This window comes from Delphinapterus leucas, chromosome 9, assembly GCF_059928025.1.
Source record: "Delphinapterus leucas isolate spDelLeu-1000000601 "Yukka" chromosome 9, BTC_Dleu_Yukka2, whole genome shotgun sequence".
In the NCBI taxonomy this organism is placed as follows: Eukaryota; Metazoa; Chordata; class Mammalia; order Artiodactyla; family Monodontidae; genus Delphinapterus; species Delphinapterus leucas.
In genome coordinates this window covers 90,990,509-91,011,871 of record NC_143137.1, presented here as the reverse complement: position 1 = coordinate 91,011,871, position 21,363 = coordinate 90,990,509, and the positions used below count along the sequence as shown (strand labels likewise).

General features: G+C 40.1%; 1 protein-coding gene across 4 annotated transcripts in view; it reads left to right on the top strand.

Annotated features, from left to right (window-relative positions):
* The window catches only part of LOC111184475 (patatin like domain 8, phospholipase A2), a 135,239-nt gene that overhangs the window by 74,834 nt on the left and 39,042 nt on the right, over positions 1-21,363 (top strand). For 2 of the 4 annotated variants that reach the window (XM_022593021.3, XM_089917831.1), the window contains 2 exons: positions 12,292-13,306; positions 13,459-13,608. In XM_022593021.3, coding sequence (XP_022448729.1) covers positions 12,292-13,306; positions 13,459-13,608 — 1,165 coding nt within the window. Of the gene's footprint in view, positions 1-4,175; positions 4,357-12,154; positions 13,307-13,458; positions 13,609-21,363 lie in introns of those variants that run through there. The other 2 variants (XM_022593019.3, XM_022593020.3) reach the window with 2 other exon arrangements.

Below are 21,363 nucleotides of genomic sequence, written 5' to 3'. Positions count from 1 at the left end.
TTATGGTTTATCATAGGATAATGAATATAGTTCTCTGTGCTATATAGTAGGACCTTGTTGTTTATCCATTCTATATTTAATAGCTTACAGCTAATCCCAACCTCCCACTCCAACCCTCCTCCACCCCCCTCCCCCTCGGCAACCACAAGTCTGTTCTCTATGTCTGTGAGTCTGTTTCTGTTTCATAGATAGGTTCATTTTTACCATATTTTAGATCCCATATGTAAGTGTTATCATATGGTATTTGTCTTTCTCTGTCTGACTGACTTCACTTAGTATGATAATCTCTAGGTCCATCCATGTTGCTGCAAATGACATTATTGTCTTTTTTATGGCTGAGTAGCATTCCATTGTATATATGTACCACATCTTCTTTATCCATTCATCTGTTGATGGACATTTAGGTTATTTCTTTATCATGGCTATTGTGAATAGTGCTGCTGTGAGCATAGGGGTGCAAGTACCTTTTTGAATTACAGCTTTGTCTGGATATATGCCCAGGAGTGGGATTGCTGGATCATATGGCAACTCTACTTTCAGTTTTTTGAGGAACCTCCATACTCTTTTCCACAGTGGCTGCACCAACTTACATTCCCACCAACAGTGTAGGAGGGTTTCCTTTTCTCCACACCCTCTCCAGCATTTGTTATTTGTAGACGTTTTACGGATGGCCATTCTGATCGGTGTGAGGTCATTCCTCATTGTAGTTTTGATTTGTATTTCTCTAATTAGCAACGTTGAGCATCTTTTCATGCGCCTATTGGCCACCTGTTTGTCAAGAAGCCATTTTTTAAAATATAGAAAATGGTGTAAAATGTGCCTTTTGCAACTTTCAAAATTGTTTAATAAGTTTGAAGATATTTGAAATAGTATTTTTCAAGGAGATTGGAGTCAGGTTTTACTTCCTCTTTCTATTTGTACAGCAAGTACATTTTAAAGTTAAAATTACTTCTGTAATGTTGAAGGAGGTAGAGGAAGGTAACACCAATATCCTTAGGTGGTTTCCAGCGGGTGATTAGTGTTATGGGGTGTTATCGGCGTAGCATGTCCCCCATCTCTTCCTATTGCCCACATCACATTTGGGGGATTATTTTACTTTGGTTTAGGAATTTTTTTCCCCTACAGTCTGATTAACTCAAAACCATTCATTTGAGTTATAGTGGTTGGCATACCAGCTAGCAAGGCATTTCCTTCACTCATGCTGCCTAATTCCTGGCATTGTACGTGTTTGGCTGGGGGAAAAAAAAAAGGAGGGAAGCTTTTTCATCTGTGCTTCCTTGATGAGCTAAGATTCTCTCCTGACTCACACTTTGGGATTCCCTTGAATCATTTCACTTCCTGCTCTTTGGGGATTCGTAAGGTGCATCATAGTTTCTGAATATTTCAACTGCATACAGTCTTGCTTTGCCTACTCTAAAGTCTGTGACTCACATATCTAAGTAATTAATTTTCCTAGAGAGAACTAATTTCCCATTCCTTTTACTTTATTTTTAAAGATTTTTTTTGATGTGGACCATTTTAAAGCCTTTATTGAATTTTTTACAATATTGCTTCTGTTTTTTTTATGTTTTGGTTTTTTGGCCACAAGCCATGTGGGATCTTAGCTCCCGGACCAGGGATGCAACCCCGCACCTCCTGCATTGGAAGGCGAAGTCTTAACCACTGGACCACCAGGGAAGTCCCCCCCATTCCTTTTAGACAGATCTTTTCCTCTTCTTCTCAAGGTGTTCAAGTGTTTTTGATCGTTTGTTTGTTCATTTATTTAATCCAATTAATCTGAATTAATTAATAGCTTCTGCTATTACAGTCATATTACATTTGTAACTTGAATATTCAAAAATGGAATGAACAGGGAATTCTATTCAATATTCTGTGATAACCTATATGAGAAAACAATCTGAAAAAGTATATGTATATGGATAAATGAATCACTTTGCTATACACCTAAACTAACAAAACATTGTAAATCAACTATACTCTGATAAGGTACGTGGGCCTCTCACTGCTGTGGACTCTCCCGTTGCGGAGCACAGGTTCCATACACGCAGGCTCAGTGGCCATGGTTCACGGGCCCAGCCGCTCCGCGGCACGTGGGATCCTCCCGGACCGGGGCACGAACCCATGTCCCCTGCATCGGCAGGCGGACCCTCAACCACTGCGCCACCAGGGAAGCCCCAGAATAAACTTTTTAATCAGGGACATCATATGATTGGATTTGCACTTTAGAAAGATTGCCTTGGCTGCACAGAAGAGAATAACTCTGGGTCAGAGGTCAGTTACAGGCTGGAAAACCATTTTAGACAAGATTTAAACTAAGGCAGTGGAAACGACGATGTAGAGCAAAGGAAAGATTCGGGAGATTCTGCAAGTAAGATCGTCAGACTTCAGCGCGGTTAAAGGTCTGGGGGTTAAAGGTATATGGGTGGACACGGCGGGGAGGGAAGAGCAAAGGAGAAGGAGAACTTGAGAGTTTTAAACAAATTTCTGGCAAGGGTGGAAAATCTGGATATTTGATAAAGTCTGACTAACTTAGGGGATAAAGGAAAACAAGGGCAGGGGATGGATGGTTGGAGGGTGACAAAGACTTTCTCATTGGTAGAAGTTTAATTTGGTTTTTCTGAGCCCTCTTCTGTCAAGGCTTCCTGCCCGGGCCCTGTCTTTGGTCTGCCAAGTCCAGTTTTAGCAAGAATCCTGCTGAGTCAGTTTAGAGAGAATCTCCCACCCTTGATATCTGATCACCCTCAGTGTCTAATCACAGTAATCAGTTTTTAGCAGGAATCCTGTGAAAATGGTTTAGCAAGAGTCACCCCTGCCCTTGGTGTCCCCTCTTAGTAATTTTCCATACACTGGCCCCTCTCACTCTGCTCCTGGGCTACACATCTCCAGCTGCCTTTGTTGTATTTGCAGTTGAGCCCAATCTCTCTCCCCCATTGTAAAAGTCTTGAGTAAAGTCTTCCTTATCGTTTTAACAAATACAATTTTTTCTTTAACAATGGGGAAAATCTCTCTGGAACTAGTTACTTCCATATGCCTCTAAAGTTTAGTTTATGCATACACCTTCTAACTAGCGTATGGCTAAATAACATGCCTAGATCTTGCACTGCAGGGGTTTATCAGGCATTATGATGTACACAGTCCAGCCATTTATGCCCCAAGAACCTAGCAAGCTGGCTTCCTCCCCTTAATTAAAAAAAAGGAAAAAAAAAAAGTGGCAGTCTAACACCCACTATGTGGCAGCTCATACAATTCCTTCCTTAAACACTTTACAATCATCTTACAGGGGGCTAAAGCAGCAACACTCCTGTGAGACCTGGCAAGCCTAGAGGAAAGAGAGACTAACAGTCTTGGGAACACTTTGAGGTTGAGGTCTAGTAAAGACTACTTTTCTGTTTCTAACCTCAACTTATTTAAAGGAAGCTATTGTAACCATCCAAATTTGCTGTTGTAGCATGCAAGCTTCTTGATAAAGGAATGGGCATGGCTATGCTGTAAAAAAATCTTTTTTTCAAGGACACTGAAATTTGAATTTCATGTCATTGTCATGTGTCCCAAAACAGACTTTTTTTTTTTTAACCATTGAAAATGTAAAAACCATTCTTGGCTTACAGGCGTACAAAATCAGGCGGTGGGCTGCATTTGCCTTATGAGCTGTAGGTCGTTTGCAGACTTGGTAGTAATAAAATGTGGGGATTCAAAAACTGTGTTAAGTGTGGGACCTGGGGGGGGGCGGTGCGGTAGAGGGACTTCACAGGCTAACTTCTAATACTGTAACATATGTGAAAGCAGTTTCCACTGATTTTTAGTCCAAGTGGCCAAGCCCAGGAATGGTGACAGCAGAGTGGTAGGGACCGCGGTCCAGGCCGCTCACCACCCTACAAGCGGCCGGTGACGCAGTCCCCTCTTCGAGGATCGGACAGAGCGTGGACAGCATCTTCAGGGACGCAGAGATGGAGGTTTAGCTCAGCCGACCGTCGGACGGAGCCCCGCAAACCCAGAGCAAAACAAACGCCCTCGGCCGGCCTGGCCTCTCCGGGTGTCCGCAGGCGCGTGCACGCACGCACGTTTCCGGCCCGCGCTCTACTGCGCATGTCTGGGAAGGGGGCGGAGCGGCGACTGATGGGTGGGCCGAGGTTCCAGCGAGGCTGAGGAGCTCCTCGCCGGTGGGCGGTTACACTGGGGCCGCCCTGCGTCACTTCCGTCGGGGAAGGACGGAGTTGGGGGAGGGTGGCGTCCCGGCTGTCGCGCTGCTGTTTGTGCTGGAAGCTCAGCTGATGGCAGCTGGCCGGCCGAGGGGACACCTGTGCCGGGAAGAGGCGCGTCGCCACTGCCGCCTAAGTAGTTGCGGCCTGCATCCCGGTAAGTTGCCCGTGGGGGGCCGGCGGGACGGTAGGCTACGGGAGAGGGCAGCTGGGTCGCCCGGGCACTCGTCTGGGATTCCAGGTCTTATCTCTCCCCGGAGGGTGCTTCCAGGGCGAGAGAGCGGGGAGACGCCCGGCCCCGAGGACTTCCCCGGATCCAGGCTCCGGAGGCGGCCGGCACCGGAAGGAGCCCTCGGGTCCCGGGCCTGATGGGTGCACGACGCTCTCCGCCTCCTCGGACCCCGTGGGCTTTGCTGGTCCAGACGCGCAGACTGTTTCGGTTTCTCTGGTCCCGCCCCGCGTTGCCTGTCCCACCCCCCAAGCCTCCCAGCCTAGGTTCCGAGTCGGCCTGGCTTCCCCTGGGTAGTAGGTTCTCCAGCAGTTCGCGGGAACCTGTTAAAGCGATGTCCCTATTCTACATCATTCTCCACTGTCGGCGCATCTGGTTTGTCGGCTGCTCCTTGTTTTTAATTATCAGCAGTTTCTTTGTAACCCTACCCACGTTGAATTCTGCCCTTGGCTGCTGTTGCTTCAGGCGGATTGAGGTGCGTGCTTTTTGAAAGGTGTGGATCAGTGTGTTGGAGTGCTTCCCCCGCTGTCGTGTCTGCCATCATGCCGGGAGGAACCTGGTTTCTACGCCCAATACAATAACTTTCAATGAAAGTGGTGACACCTAGGAAAAACTTGGACGTGGCATGAGGAACTATCACATTATCCTATTTAAAGTGAAGTTTTTAGTTCCAGTAACATCCCAGTTGGACTGCATCCCAATCTACAGTCCCAATTCTTGAGCTTTCAAAAATGACAAAAGTAGGTTTTAGTGTATCGAGAAACTGCTGTTAAGACAGTGAAATATTAATAATTTTGAAATCCGGGAGTTTAAAAAAAGTATATCACACTGTGAACCGAGAGTTTAATGCCGCTTATGAGACAGGTGTTTCAAACCCATTGCAGTTATTGTGTTAAATGGCTTGTGCAAATTAGTTGTACTTTGAACATAAGAACGTGCTCTTATTTCAGGATTTTTATTAAACTTTTTCTCAGGGTTGCTCACTTTGCTGTTTCTGTATCAGATCTAAATTAAAACCTTGAAAGCATTGTCCTTTTAACAAGTGATGTTGGCTGAAAAGATCACTTTCACTAGCTTGTATATTTACTTGCTTCAGTGTACCTTGAGTTGTTTTTTTGCTTAGCAATAATGACACAGGATTTGGGCCAAAGGGTACATACTGTCTTGCTTGTGAAACATTAATTTGTGTAAAGGTCATAGAACTCTTAGCCCAACATCTTCCTATCATGTCTTAGTTCTAACCTTTCTTTCCCATGTCTTATATTTTACTTTATTCATTATCCTTGCTTTTTAGAAGTGCCGTTGCCCTGAGTTTTTCGGGATATCTTTTGTCCTGTGCTTTTTTTGTTTTCTTGGAAGACTACCTCTTCCTAACTTTGAATGGCAGTCAAGGCTCTACCCTTGTTCTCTCTACACCAGAGTGTTAAAATTTGAAACCCAAGGAGTATTTTAGTAGTTCCATGAATATCCTGAAATGTCTTGGAAAATATAGTGTATATATGCAAATAAGCATTTTTCAAAGAAGAGGAGCTTTTATCAAGTTCTGGGATCCCCACATTCTCAAGAAGTGTTACTGTACACCCTTCTTCGGTAAATTCAGTCTTATGGTTTTAGCTGTCACTGTGGTAATAACTCCAAACATGATTCCACAGCCTGTGTTCCTATAGTACATCTCCATTTGAATATCCCACTGTTAACTGCATCCTGTAAGTCCAAGAGATTTTTATTAAATTGGTCCCCTTCCCAGTTATCTCGTATTCACAAATGGCACTCTTGCTGTTTCTCGGTTTAAAAACACTTAAGTTGTCATGACACCTCCCTCTCCTTACCCCATTCTTTCCTGTCACCAAGTCCTGTGTTTTGTTGTTTACCCCACTTTCAAAGTGTGGCTCAAAGTAATCCTTGTTTCCATTATAGTACCTTTACCTTAATTCAAACCCTTGTCACTTCATGTCTGCATTATTGCAATAACTCGGCGAAGTCCTCCATACATTCATTCTTTCCATCGTCAGTGGAGCCTCCACCTCGAAGTTCCCTTATTTCTTCTAGTTAAAACGTCATTCCATTCTCTAGTGGGGGGTCTAAGCCTCACTCTTCTATTTATATCTCCATTGTATTTGTACTACCCTATAAATAGGGAGTCTGGTCCTCCCTGCTCTTTTCTCAGTTGAGATGGCACTTCCCAGTTTACTTTCTTTATCTGTTTGCAATCTAACTTTCGTCCCAGCTGAAGTTGCTCTCCAAACCTTTGTCTGCATTTACTAGTGTTGTGATTTGGGAGCAGTTAAATTCAGCTTGTTGATTTTGTTGACAGCTCTCTCTGTTGAGTAATTTTTACTTGACAACTGTAGTTTCTAGACAGGTGTATTAAAATAGTATGATCATGAGATCGTCTTGTTTTCCTTTAATTGTTCCCTTTTTCAAATTTGCTTTATATGCTGTATTTCAATGCCAAGTCGATAGGTGTATTCATAATTGGTCGTGAGGATTATCTCTTAATGGAAAGAAACATTGCAGATCCCTTACCTCTAAGCTATGTAGCTCTGTCCTCTGCTTGAGTCTTAGGCCCATGTCTACCACCTTTCCCACTTCTTACTTTCCTTTAACTACCTTATTCTTGCTATTCCTGAATAGACAAAGCTTATTCCTGTCTCCAGAGCCTTGGTTGCTTCTTCCTCTTCCTTGAATGCTTTTTACCCAAAAACTTTTAATTAGGTACCGCTTCATTCAGGTCTCCAGTAACATGTCAACTCAGTTCTTCTCCTGACCACATCAACTAAAATAGCACTTTCTGTGCCCTTTCTCCCCAACCCCCAGCTTTATTTTTCTTCATGGCACTTCTCGACCTGTTGCTATACATTATATTAGTTATTTGTTTATTAATAAGTTGTCTTTTTCTCCAAGACCTAGGAGACTACCTGAGGTTTAATAAGTAAGTGGATTATTCCTTTTACTATGAAATAGTATCCCTTTTTAATCTTATTTCATGCTTTTGCCTTAAATTTGCCTTAAAGGGCTTTTTGCTTTCTTTTGGTAATATAGACCTGGTATATATTTTCCCCTATTCCTTTATTTTTAACCTTTCTTTATCATTATATTACAGGAGTGTCTAGTAACTAGTATGTAGCTGGAGTTTTCATTTCTAAAATTTGCTCTTCCTGTACACTCTGTACAGTTCTCTTTTTTTTTGTTTCCTTATTTTTGTCCCCTCTATCATTGAATGTTTTAAACCTCCTGAATTTTTTTCTATTATTTCTAATCTTGGTTACACATTTTCCTGTTAGGTATACTTGCTGGTACTCCCTTGAAGTGATTCTTTTGACTGTGAGTTAATCTTCAGTGGTGGTTGCTGAGTGTGGGAGTCTCTTGCCGTGAGCTTTGGAAGTGTCCTTCCATGGTAGTTTCAGTGGACTAGCAGAGGCCCCATGGAGTTCACTAGCTCTGACTAGTTTTCATTTGCTTAGGGTTTCTGCACCATAAAGGTAATGTGACTGCAGATCCAGGCATGTGATTCCTCTTCAACTGTGGATTTCCCACTGTTGGTTTTGTTTTGTTTTGTTTTGTTAACTTTATTGTGGTAAAAAATATATCATAAAATTTACCACCTTAACCATTTTGAAGTGTATAGTTCAGTGGCATTCAGTGCATTCATGTTGTAAAAACAAATCTCCAGTACTTTTTCAGTCTGCAGAACTGAAACCCTACCATTAAACAACACCTCCCCTCTGACCCCTTCCTCCAGCCCCCGTAACCATTATTCTACTCTCTGTCTCTGAATTTGACTGCTCTAGGTACCTCATGTAAGTGGAATCACACAGTACTTGTCCTTTTGTGTCTGCCTTATTTCACTTAAGCTCATGTCCTCAAGGTTCATGCATGTTGTAGCATGTGACGGGATGTCCTTCCTTTTTAAGGCTGCATAATATTCCATTGTGTGCATATACCACATTTTGTTTATTTAACTGTCCATGGACATTTGGGTTGTTCCCACGTCTGCTATTATGAATAGTGTTGCTATGAACAGAGGTGTAGAAATATCTTTTTGAGGCCTTGCTTTCAATTCCTTTGAATATATACCTAGAAATAGGATTGCTGGATCATATGGTAGTTCTAGTTTTAATATTTTGAGGAACTGCTATACTGTTTTCCATAGCAGCCACACCGTTTTACACTCCCAGTAACAGTGCTCAGGAGTTCCAACTTCTCCACATCTTTGCCATCACTTGGTATTTTCTGGTGATTTGTTTTCTTTTTGGGGCTTAAACAACAGAATTTATTTCTCAGATATTTTCTGTTTTGTTTTGCTTTGTTTTGTTTTTTATCCTGGCCATCCTGATGAGTGTGAGGTGATACCTCATTTGGTTTTGATTTGTATTTCTCTGATGATCAGTGATGTTATTCATCTTTACATAGGCTTGTTCACTGTTTGTATGTCATCTTTGGAGAAATGTCTGTTCAAATCTTTTACCCACTTTTTAATTGAGTTATTTGGTTTTTTTGTTGTTGAGTTGTAGGAGTCCATTATTGGTTTTGAGTATGGCTTTTTATCCACGAGTACTTTAGTTGTATTTTATCATGTTGTTTCTGTCTTGGGGATTGTGAGGCTTATTAATTCGGCTTATTACATTGACTGCAAGTCCTGAGGGGTTCAGAAGAGCCAGGAAAGCAGATAGTATGCTTCTTTTCTCTCCTTCCCTCTATAAAATTGGGTGTTTTAAAATAATATGCTTACATTGCTATTTAGACAGATTTTAGTTTGGACTGTCACCTTCTGAAGAGTCACGATGGGTTCTTGGTTTCTGTCTTGTTCCGTTACTCCATCTGTCAGCGATCTGCTGGAAGCAGATCTAATGTCATTCCTTTGCTTATCATACTTCATTGACAGTTCGATCTTTAATCTCCTTGGCAAGATGATCAGACCCTTCGTAACCTGGTCCACCCTGTCTTTGCAGTATCCCCATATACCTCTCGCTCATCATTCTCTCCAGGTCCTGGAATGAAAACAACTACTTGCAATTTTTGCTTATATTGTGTATATTTTCTTAAATGCTTTTTTTGTGTTTCCTTGTGTTTGTTTTTCCCATTATCTAGAATTCTCTCCTTCCCCTCTTTTACAACGTAATGAATTCCTTTTTTGCTCAGTTTTCAGCTTCTTTTTTCAGACTTACCTGGGTATCTGCTCTTACCTTGTGTCTTCCATTCACATAGCACCATCTGTTAAAGTGCATTAAAGTGTTTGCTTTTTTTTTTTAAGTACAAAAGTGATACCTGCTCTTTGTAAGTAATTGAGTCTGTCCAAAAGTAAAAGCCCTTCTCATTCTCTTTTGATTCCACCTCAGTTCATAGGAATTAATAAATAGGTACTTACCCTTTCAGAATCTGTGTGTGTGTGTGTGTGTGTGTGTGTGTGTAGCCACAGATTTAAACTGCATATATAGGTTTTTGTTTTCTTCTATTACATAATATCTTCGTGTTTACGTCTTTGTATCCTCATGTGTATCGTATATATGATATCGCAGCTTGCCTTTCGCACTGTACTGTATATGAAGGATATATAGGCAGATCATCTATTCTCCTTAACTGCTGTGTAACATTACATTGTAACTCAGTTTATTGTATGTATGTACCATAATTTATTTAACCATCCCTTGCTAGAAGAAACTTAGAGTTGTTTTTCAGTGTTTTGTTATTTCAAGCAGTGTGGCAGGGAATGTGTGTATATACCTTTACTCCTATGCAGTTATTTCTGTAGGATAGATTCTTAATAGTGGAATTGCTAATCAAAGAATATGTGCCTTTAAAATTTTGATAGATAGCATTTAAAATTTCATTAGATACTGTCAGATATTTCATTAGACACTGTCAGGTAGCCCTCTGTGTCCCATTTCCCCAGGTATTATCAGTACTGGATATTATCAATCATTTATATTTTACCAATTGAAAGAACAAAATATCTGTTTTAAACAGCATTTATGTTGTGGTTATGACCGCCTTGTCTGTTAGAAGTGGCACACAGCTTATTCTAGTCTGACTTCTTTGATTAAATAAGCACTTTGTACTAGACAGCGAAATCTTCCTTACAAGGCTATCTCGAGCTCTAGTCTGAAAGTTTCTTGGTATTCTGCTTGTGATCTTAGCATCTAGCACTATGTCCGGTGTAGAGTTGTCATCGAACGCATGCCCAACATACAGTGAGGCCAAACAAACTGAAATGTCCCCGTTTGGAGTGGGAGAAAGGTTTATTGCAGGGGTCATGCAAGGAGAACGGGTGGCTCCTGCTCAGAAGACCTGAACTCTGATGCGTTTCGGGAAATAGTTTTTATAGGCAAAATTTGTGGGGAGGTCTGCAGGGTGTGTGCCCCTCCTCTGATTGGTTGAGGTAACAGGGTGGTGTTCCAGGAATCTCAACCATCAGTCTTCTGGTTCCAACCAGTCTGGGGTCCTAGTGTGTGTGCTCAGCCTGAAGTTACCATCCTCCACCTGGGTGGGGGCCTGAGTTCCTGTAGAAGAACTCAGATATGTACCAGGTTGTTCTGTACATCCCCCCAGGAGGAACCAGGACCCTGCCCCATCTCTGCACTGTTGTTTCTTTCTGCATCACCTCATTCCCCTAATTAGTAACTGTTTGAATCTGCCCTTTGGAACTCAGGGAAGGTCTAGGAGGCTGAAAGCCTTTTTCCTACAAACAAGAACCTGGGGACACAAAGGCTTTTGTGCCTGGGAGGGTCCTGCTCAGTTTCAGCCCCGCTTTTCTTTGATATGCCTCAGTCTTGAGTGGAACAGCTGTTGGAAAGGAAAATAACATTTTGGATAGAGAGGTTAATCATAAACTCAGCAGAGGACCTGGGTTTTAGGGGGACTCAGTTTCAGATTAAATATTCTACAAACGGTTTGCAATGAGTAGGAGTGTAAGACTTGACTCTTGTCTTCAAAGAACTTACAGTCTAGTGTCACATAAACTGTCAACACTTTAAATAGCATAGGAAGGAAGAAAAGCAGCATAATATCTAAATTGTGTCAACGAAAAAGTAATCAGTAGATCTAAGAAAGAATTGGAAAATTTTATTTGAGCCAAATTTGAGGATTATAACCTGGGAAGAGCATCTCAGAAAGCTCTGAGAACTGTTCTGCCAGTTAGAAGTCAAGACACAGTTTAAGTTTTTTGAGACAGAAGGCTGTACGTTAAATGATGTATATTGACAGTTTACGTAATCCAGATTTAAGTGCCATCGTGGTGGATCCTGTGACCCTTTACAAGATCAAGAAGGAATGCTCTGTCTTCGTGATGCTAGGAGAATGTTGCTGTTTATGATTGAGCAGGTATTCCTGCTGATGGGGAGTTCTGGTCAAGTCATGATACAGATGCACCATGCACAGTGTGGGGAGAGGGGAGGCCAAAGGGCAGAGAAGAATTTTTCTGTTTAAAGTTTTCTTGTCTTGCCATAAATATGAATTTTATTTCACAATTGCATGTTCAGTTTTGTGCTGTCGGAAACCTTATCTATTGGGTAGCTTCTCTAAATTCGTTTTCATGAAACATCCTACTACTCACTATTTTTTCACTGACTTCCGTAATAAAAGATGACTGATTTTCTGTTTGCTTAAAGTGAAATCTGTTTTGCCATAATGAAAATATATTATCCTATCTTCTTTTGAGACAAGTTGCTGAGTTTAGTTCAAGTAGTAATTTACCTTGAATCCTAATTTTTTTTTTCTTGCATTTCAGGTAAGACCATGAATTATGGCATTTCTTAAATGAAGCATTCAGGAATGAAGTGAAAGTCATAACGTATAGAAAATAAATGATTTTTAAGTTATGTCTGTTAATTTGACTGTAGGTCTATATTATATTTACCTCCTTAGTAATACGAGAAGTCTTTGTGGGAAGCAGAGGAGCAAACAGCTGCCTTTCTCGTGCTCGCCTAAACATTACTGGAGGATAAGCCGCAGCAGTCTACAGAGAGGTTTTCATACAAGCAAAATAAGATGTAAATGGACCAAAAGTGAAGCACATTCTTGCAGTAAGCACTGTTACTCTCCAAGCAACCATGGTTTACATTTTGGAATTTTGAAACTTAGCACTTCTGCTCCCAAGGGACTTACAAAAGCAAGCCTTCGTATGTCCCGTATTAAAAATACTTTGAACTCTGTTTCGAAGGCTGTTTTTGGCAAGCAGAATGAAATGATCTCTCGTTTAGCTCAACTTAAGCCAAGTTCTCGAATATTAAGAAAATTGTCAGATAGTGGCTGGTTAAAACAGAAAAACATTAAACAAACCATCAAATTTCTGAAAAAATACAGCAACAAATTAGCAGAAAAGGGTTCTTTTGCAGCAAAGGAAAGTCACGTTATGGAGAAAGAAGATATAGGTAAGCAAAGCCTTTTTCATTACACGAATAATCTAACCACAAAATTTGGAGAGTCATTCTACTTTTTATCAAGTCATATTAATTCATACTTCAAGCGTGAGGAAAAAATGTCTGAACAAAAGGAAAATAAACATTTCCAGGACAAATCAGAACTTGAGCTTAAAAAGACTGAAGACGAGAAACCCAGTTCTCCAGATCCTGGCGTCCTGACTGATAAGAAGCTGGGCTCAGAAGCTTCTTTATATTCTGAGGACGATGCTGCAAGTCCCAGTGGGACGCCTGAGGTTCTTCCCATTTCTACTAAACAAAGTATTGCTAACTTTCTTTCTCGTCCCACTGAAGGTGTACAAGCTTTGGTAGGTGGTTATATTGGTGGACTTGTCCCCAAACTAAAGTATGATTCAAAGAGTCAGTTAGAAGAGCAGGAAGAGGCAATGAAAGCTGAGCAGGCCATCAGCAAAGACAAAAATGCAGAGGAGAAAAGGCGGTTATCTCTTCAGCGAGAAAAGGCAAGTCATTATTCAGTGTGGTTTTAAGTTTTAATTTTTGTCAGATTTCTAAGTTTCATTTCCTAATGGGACCTAAGAAACTTTAATCATTTGTTGGAATCACTGGAGCAGTCACATACTCAAGTCATACATATTTTAACATGTCTTTGTAGATTATTGCCAGAGTGAGTACTGATAACAGAACCCGGGCATTAGTTCAAGCGTTAAGAAGAACAACTGACCCAAGGCTCTGCATTAATAGAGTTGAAGAACTGACGTTCCATCTTCTGGAATTTCCTGAAGGAAAAGGAGTGGCTGTCAAGGTAATTCTGATTACCTTTAATCTGGTTTTATCTTGGAATAAAAATACTAATAAACCTTCTAAAGTGGAGGGGGCAACGCGTTTCATTTTTCTATTTAAATATTTTTGTGGTTTTATCATACATGTGATGTGTTATATATTTAGTAATTGCCCTATGATATGCATTATGCTAAATGCTCCCTTTAATCCTGTGATATGTTATGCTTAGTACTCATACCTATACTTTAAGATTAAACATTTGAAAATACAGGATAAATCTCAGTATATTAGTTGAATTGCCTATTAGCTGCCAAGGTTTTCTTAAATGCAGTGTAGGTATTTATGCTGTGTAACTACTCTTAAGACAGGAGTCGTAATTCATAAGTAAAACCATTGCTAATTTTTATTTCATGATCTTTCTGTACTTGAAAGTCTAAAAATTTTCATGATCTTATGGATAATTGAACTTGTGATCCTATTACTAAAACAATTAGCTTTTCTTTGCCTCAGTGTTTTCAAGTATAAAACAGTGAAGATAATTTAGACCCATTTAAATAGACCATTTTAAGAGAAATAATATAAAATGTGAATGATGCGGCTGAGTCTCTTTACACCTTTACAAGGTTATTTGTAATACATAATGAACAATTTGGAAATATCATATAATGAATAGACAATGTTAACGTTTCGTTAGAGATCCGTTAGTGCTTACTTTTAACCTGCCACCCAGAAAATTATAAGTTAACTTAGTTCGTATTTATTCAACGTTTTGATAACCATCTTGCTGAAAAGTTATGTTTTTAAATTATTTACCCTCTGTAGTTTTATATTATATAATACATACATTATAATAGCTAAACTTTACAATTTCATGTTCATAGAATTTGGGATTATCTTTCATATATATGTAATCTCTTACTTAAAAGATAAAATTTCCAAATATAGATGTGCTTTTAGGTCATTTAACATGTCAGTGATACACTGAAAGTAGAGCTCTAAGATGGAATTGCATACTTTTTTTTTTTTCTGCGGTATGCGGGCCTCTCACTGCTGTGGCCTCTCCCATTGCAGAGCACAGGCTCCGGACGCGCAGGCTCAGCAGCCATGGCTTACGGGCCCAGCCGCTCCGCGGCATGTGGGATCCTCCCGCACCGGGGCACAAACCCGTGTCCCCTGCATTGGCAGGCGGACTCTCAACCACTGCGCCACCAGGGAAGCCCGGAATTGCATACTTTAAAGAACTTTTAAAAAACGTTTTATTGAAGTGTAATACACATGCAGTTTTAAATGTCGAGTTCAGTAAGTTTTCACATATATCCATGTAACCAGCACCCAGATGAAGAACAGAATTTCTTCTTCAGCACTTCAGAAGCCTCCCTTGGGCCCCCTTTCAGTCACAGTCTCCCCCAAAATAATCACAAATCAGTTTTACCTGTTTTTGTACATTATGTAAACTCTTATGATTGGCTTCTTTCACTCAACATGCTGGTAGGAATCTTTTACATTGTTGTGGGTAGTTGTAGATAATTTATTCTTGTTGCTTTTGTCTTCTGTGGTGTGAATGTATCACAGCTTATTTTTTCATTGTAGTGTTGTTGGATTTCTGGGTAGTTTTCAATTTAGTCTGTTATGACTAGTTTTGCTAATAGGAACTTTGAGAAGTCTTATTTTATATAACTGATCCCAAATCTAGGGACCCTTCAGTACCAAGGAGAAATGTGATATGTGTTTTCCTATAGAATGGCTCACCTTCTGGATTTACCTGGCTTACTCCTCGTTGGTATAGTTGATGTATTCCTCTCTCCTTTTTGTTTCCTGCACATTGGAATTTAAATATAAAGACCTGATTGAGTTAAGCATTTTCTTGTTAGGGCACATTGTAGATGACATGCACCTCATATTGCCTTGTGTCAGAACACATATAATTGGTTGAACAACAGTTAGTAATGCTAAGGTTGACCACTGGATTAGGGAGATCTTTTCATTAGTCTGATCTTTGCATTGGACAGTTAGGCTAGAACAATTAACCATCAACCATTAACCTAATTGTTTCTAGAGCTAGTCATTTCATTAGGGTTGCAGAATGATAAATTTCTAATTCTCTCATTCCTTCTGCATTATAATTGACATTCTCCTGTAAAACTAGAGCTTACTTCACCAACTAAAGCTATTTGGTTACTCTCAAAGATCAATGTTGCAGGAAAAGCAAAAGAAATGCTTAATTTCTTTCTACTTAGTCACCAGTTTTCAAAGTAAAGAGTTGCTTTTTTTTAAAAATCTTTATTGGAATATAATTGCTTCACAATACTGTGTTAGTTTCTGTTGTACAACAAAGTGAATCAGCCACATGCATACGTATATCCCCATATCCCCTCCCTCTCGAGCCTCACTGCCACCCTCCCTATCCCAGCCCTCTAGGTCATCGCAGAGCACAGAGCTGATCTCCCTGTGCTATGCGGCCTCTTCCCACTAGCTAACTGTTTTACATTTGGTAGTGTGTATATGTCGATGCTACTCTCACTTCACCCCAGCTTCTCCCTCCCCTCCCCGGGTCCTCATGTCCATTCTCTATGTCTGTGTCTTTTATTTTTGCGCTGCCACTAGGTTCATCAGTGCCTTTTTTTTTTTTTTTAAGATTCCATATATATGTGTTGACATACCTGATTTTTCTCTTTCTGACTTACTTCACTCTGTATAACAAACTCTAGGTCCATCCACCTCTCTACAAATACTTCAATTTCGTTTCTTTCTATGGCTGAGTAACATTCCATTGTATATATGTGCCACATCTTCTTTATCCGTTCATCTGTCGATGGACATTTAGGTTGGTTCCTTGTCCTGGCTATTGTAAATAGTGCTGCAGTGAACATTGTGGTACATGACTCTTTCTGAATTATGGTTTTCTCTGGGTATGTGCCCAGTAGTGGGATTGCTGGGTTATATGGTAGTTCTGTTTTTAGTTTTTTAAGGAACCTCCATACTGTTCTCCATAGTGGTTGTATCAATTTACATTCCCACCAGCAGTGCAGGAGAGTTCCCTTTGCACCACACCCTTTCCAGCACTTATTGTTTCTAGATTTTTTGATAATGGCTATTCTGACTGGTGCGACGTGATACCTCATTGTAGTTTTGATTTGCATTTCTCTAATAATTAGTGATGTTGAGCATCTTTTCATGTGCCTCTTGGCCACCTGTATGTCTTCTTTGGTGAAATGTCTATTTAGGTCTTCCACCCTTTTTTTTTTTTTTTTTTTTTTTTTTTTTTTTTTGCAGTACGCGGACCTCCCACTGTTGTGGCCTCTCCCCCGTTGCGGAGCACAGGCTCCGGACGCACAGGCTCAGCGGCCATGGCTCACGGGCCCGGCCGCTCCGTGGCATGTGGGATCCTCCCGGACCGGGGCACGAACCCGTGTCTCCTGCATCGGCAGGAGGACTCTCAACCACTGCGCCACCAGGGAAGCCCATTCCACCCATTTTTTAAGTTAATTGTTTGTTTTTTTGATATTGAGCTCCATGAGGTGTTTGTATATTTTGGAGATTAATCCCTTGTCTATTGTTTCATTTGCAAATATATTGTTCCATTCTCAGGGTTGTCTTTTTGTCTTGTTTATGGTTTCCTTTGCTGTGCAAAAGCTTTGAAGTTTAATTAGGTCCCATCTGTTTACTTTTGTTTTTATTTCCATTACTCTAGGAGGTGAGTCAAAAAAAGATCTTGCTGTGGTTTATGTCAAAGAGTGTTCTTCCTGTGTTTTCCTCTAAGGTTTTTTTTTTGTTTGTTTTGTTTTTTAAATTTTATTTATTTATTTTTGGCTGTGTCGGGTCTTCGTTTTTGTGCGAGGGCTTTCTCCAGCTGTGGCAAACAGGGGCCACTCTTCGTTGCGGTGCGCGGGCCTCACTATCGCGGCCTCTTTTGTTGTGGAGCACAAGCTCCAGACGCGCAGGCTCAGTAGTTGTGGCTCACGGGCCCAGTTGCTCCGCAGCATGTGGGATCTTCCCAGACCAGGGCTCGAACCCGCGTCCCCTGCATCGGCAGGCAGATTCTCAACCACTGCGCCACCAGGGAAGCCCCTCCTCTAAGGGTTTTATAGCATCTGGTCTTACGTCTTTAATCCATTTGGAGTTTATTTTTGTGTATGGTGTTAGGCAGTGTTCTAATTTCATTCGTTTACATGTAGCTGTTCAGTTTTCCCAGCACCACGTATTGAAGAGGCTGTCTTTTCTCCATCATATGTCCTTGCCTCCTTTGTCGTAAATTAGGTGACCATAGATGCATGGGGTTATCTCTGTGCTTTCTGTCCTGTACCATTGATCTATATTTCTCTTTTTGTGCCAGTACCATACTCTCTTGATTACTGTAGCTTTGTAGTGTAGTTTGAAGTCAGGGAGCCTGATTCTTCCAGCTCTGTTTTTCTTTCTCAAGATTGCTTTGGTTAATCGGGGTCTTTTGTGTTTCCATACGAATTGTAAAATTTTTTGTTCTAATTATGTGAAGAATGCCATTGGAAGTTTGATAGGGATTGCATTGAATCTGTAGATTGCTTTGGGTAGTATAGTCATTTTCACAATATTGATTCTTCCAATCCAAGAACATGGTATAGTTCTCCATCTGTTTATATCATCTTTAATTTCTTTCATCAGTGTTTTATACTTTTCTGAGTACAAGTCTTTTGTCTCCTTAGGTAGGTTTATTCCTAGGTATTTTATTCTTTTGGTTGCAATGGTAAATGGGATTGTTTCCTTAACTTCTCTTTCTGATTTTTCATAGTTAGTGTATAGGAATGCCATAGATTTCTGTGCATTAATTTTGTATCCTGCAACCTTACCAAATTCATTGGTTAGTTCTAGTAGTTTTCTGATGGCATCTTTAGGATTTTCTATGGTATAATATCATGTCATCTGCAAACAGTGACAGTTTTACTTCTTTTCCAGTTTGTATTCCTTTTATTTCTTTGTCTTCTCTGATTTCCATGGCTAGGACTTCCAAAACTATGTTGAATAAGAGTGGCGAGAGAGGACACTCTTGTCTCATTCCTGATCTTAGTGGAAATGGTTTCAGTTTTTCACCATTGAGTGTGATTTTGCTGTGGGTTTGCTATATATGGCCTTTATTATGTTCAGGTAGGTTCCCTCTGTGCCCATTTTCTGGGGAGTTTTTATCATAAATGGATGTTGAATTTTGTCAAAAGAATTTTCTGCATCTATTGAGATGATCATATGGTTTTTAGTCCTTAATTTGTTAATATGGGCTATCACGTTGATTGATTTGTGTATATTGAAGAACCCTTGCATCCCTGGGATAAATCCACTTGATCACGAGGTGTTATCCTTTTAATATGTTGTTGGATTCTGTTTGCTAGTATTTTGTTGAGGATTTTTGCATCTATGTTCATAAGTGATATTGGGCTTTAATTTTCTTTTTTTTTTATAGTATCTTTGTCTGGTTTTGGTATCAGGGTGTTGGTGGCTTTGTAGAATGAATTTGGGAGTATTCCTCCCTGTGCAGTGTTTTGGAAGAGTTTGAGAAGTATGGGTGTTAGCTCTTCTCTAAATGTTTTATAGAATTCGCCTGTGAAGCCATCTAGTCCCGGACTTTTGTTTGTTGGAAGATTTCTTTTTTTAATTAATTAATGTATTTGTTTATTTATTTTTGGCTGTGTTGGGTCTTCCTTGCTGTGCTCGGGCTTTCTCTGGTTGCAGCGAGTGGGGGCTACTCTTTTTTGCAGTGTGCAGGCTCCTCGTTGCAGTGGCTTCTCTTGTTGTGGAGCACAGGCTCTAGGCACGGGCTTCAGTAGTTGTGGCTCATGGGCTCTAGGCAAGCGGGCTTCAGTATTTGTGGCGCACGGGCTTAGTTGCTCCACAGCATGCGGGATCTTCCTGGGCCAGGGCTTGAACCTGTGTCCCCTGCATTGGCAGGCGGATTCTTAACCACTGCGCTACCAGGGTAGTCCCTGTTGGAAGATTTTTAATTACAGTTTCAGTTTCATTACTTGTGACAGGTCTGTTAATATTTTCTAATTCTTCCTGATTCAGTCTTGGAAAATTGTACCTTTCCAAGAATTTATCCATTTCTTCATGGTTGTCCATTTTATTGGCATATAGTTGTTTGTAGTAGTCTCTTATAATCCTTTGTATTTCTGCGGTGTCAGTTGTGATTTCTCCTTTTTCATGTCTAATTCTATTCATTTGCATCCTCTCCCTTTTTTTCTTGATGAGTCTGGCTAAGGGGTTATCAATTTTGTTTATCTTGTCAAAGAACCAGCTCTTCGTTTTATTGATCTTTGCTATTGTTTTCTTCATTTCTATTTCATTTATTTCTGCTCTGATCTTTATGATTTCTTTCCTTCTACTGACTTTGGGTTTTCTTTGTTCTTCTTTCTCTACTTGCTTTAGGTGTAGGGTTGGATTGTTTATTTGAGATTTTTCTTGTTTCTTGAGGTGAGATTGCATTGCTATAACCTTCCCTCTTAGAACTGTTTTGCTGCGTCCCATAGGTTTTGGGTTGTTGTGTTTTCGTTATCATTTGTTTCTATGTATTTTTTTATGTCTTCTTTGATTTCTTCAGTGATCTCTTAGTTATTTAGTATCGCAGTGTTTAGCCTCCATGTATTTGTGTTTTTTACAGTTTTTTTCCTGTAATTGATTTCCAGTCTCATAGCGTTGTGGTCAGAAAAGATGCTTGATATGATTTCAATTTTCTTAAATTTTCCAAGGCTTGATTTGTGACCCAAGATGTAATCTATCCTGGAGAATGTTCTGTGTGCACTTGAGAAAAAAGTGTATTCTGCCACTTCTGGGTGAAATGTTCTATAAATATCAATTAAATCTATCTGGTCTATTGTGTCATTTAAAGCTCTGTTTCCTTATTTTCTGTTTGGATGATCTGTCCATTGGTGTTAGTGGGATGTTAAAGTCCCCTACTATGATTGTGTTGCTGTCAATTTTCCCTTTCATGGTTGTTATCATTTGCCTTATGTATTGAGGTGCTCCCCTGTTGGGTGAATGAACATTTATAATTGTTATATCTTCTTGGATTGATCTCTTGATCATTATGTAGTGTCCTTCCTTATTTCTTGTAACAGTCTTTATTTTAAAGTCTGTTTTACCTGGTACAAGTATCGCTACTCCAGCTTTCTTTTGATTTACATTTACATGGAGTGTCTTTTTCCATCCCTTCACTTTCAGTCTGTATGTGTCCCTAGGTCTGAAGTGGGTCTCTTGTAGACAGTATATATACAGGTCTTGATTTTTTATCCATTTAGCCACTCTGTGTCTTTGGTTGGGGAATTTAATCTATGTACATTCAAAGTTATTATTGATATATATGTTCCTATTACCATTTTCTTAATTGTTTGGGGTTTGTTTTTGTGGGTCTTTTTCTTCTCTTGTGTATCCTGACTAGAGAAGTTTCTTTAGCATTTGTCGTAAAGCTGGTTTGGTGGAATTCTGAATTCTCTTAGCTTTTGCTTGTCTGAAAAGCTTTTGATTTCCCCGTTGAATCTGAATGAGATCCTTGCTGGGTAGAATAATCTTGGTTATAGGTTTTTCTTCTTCATCACTTTAAATATATCCTGACACTCTCTTCTGGCCTGCAGAGTTTCTGGTGAAAAATCAGCTGATAACCTTATGGGGATTCCTTTGTATGTTGTTTTTTGTTTTTCCTTTGATGCTTTTAATATTTTTCCTTTGAATTTGATTTTTGTTAGTTTGATTAATATGTGTCTTGGTGTGTTTCTCCTAGGGTTTATCCTGTATGGGACCCTCTGTGCTTCCTGGACTA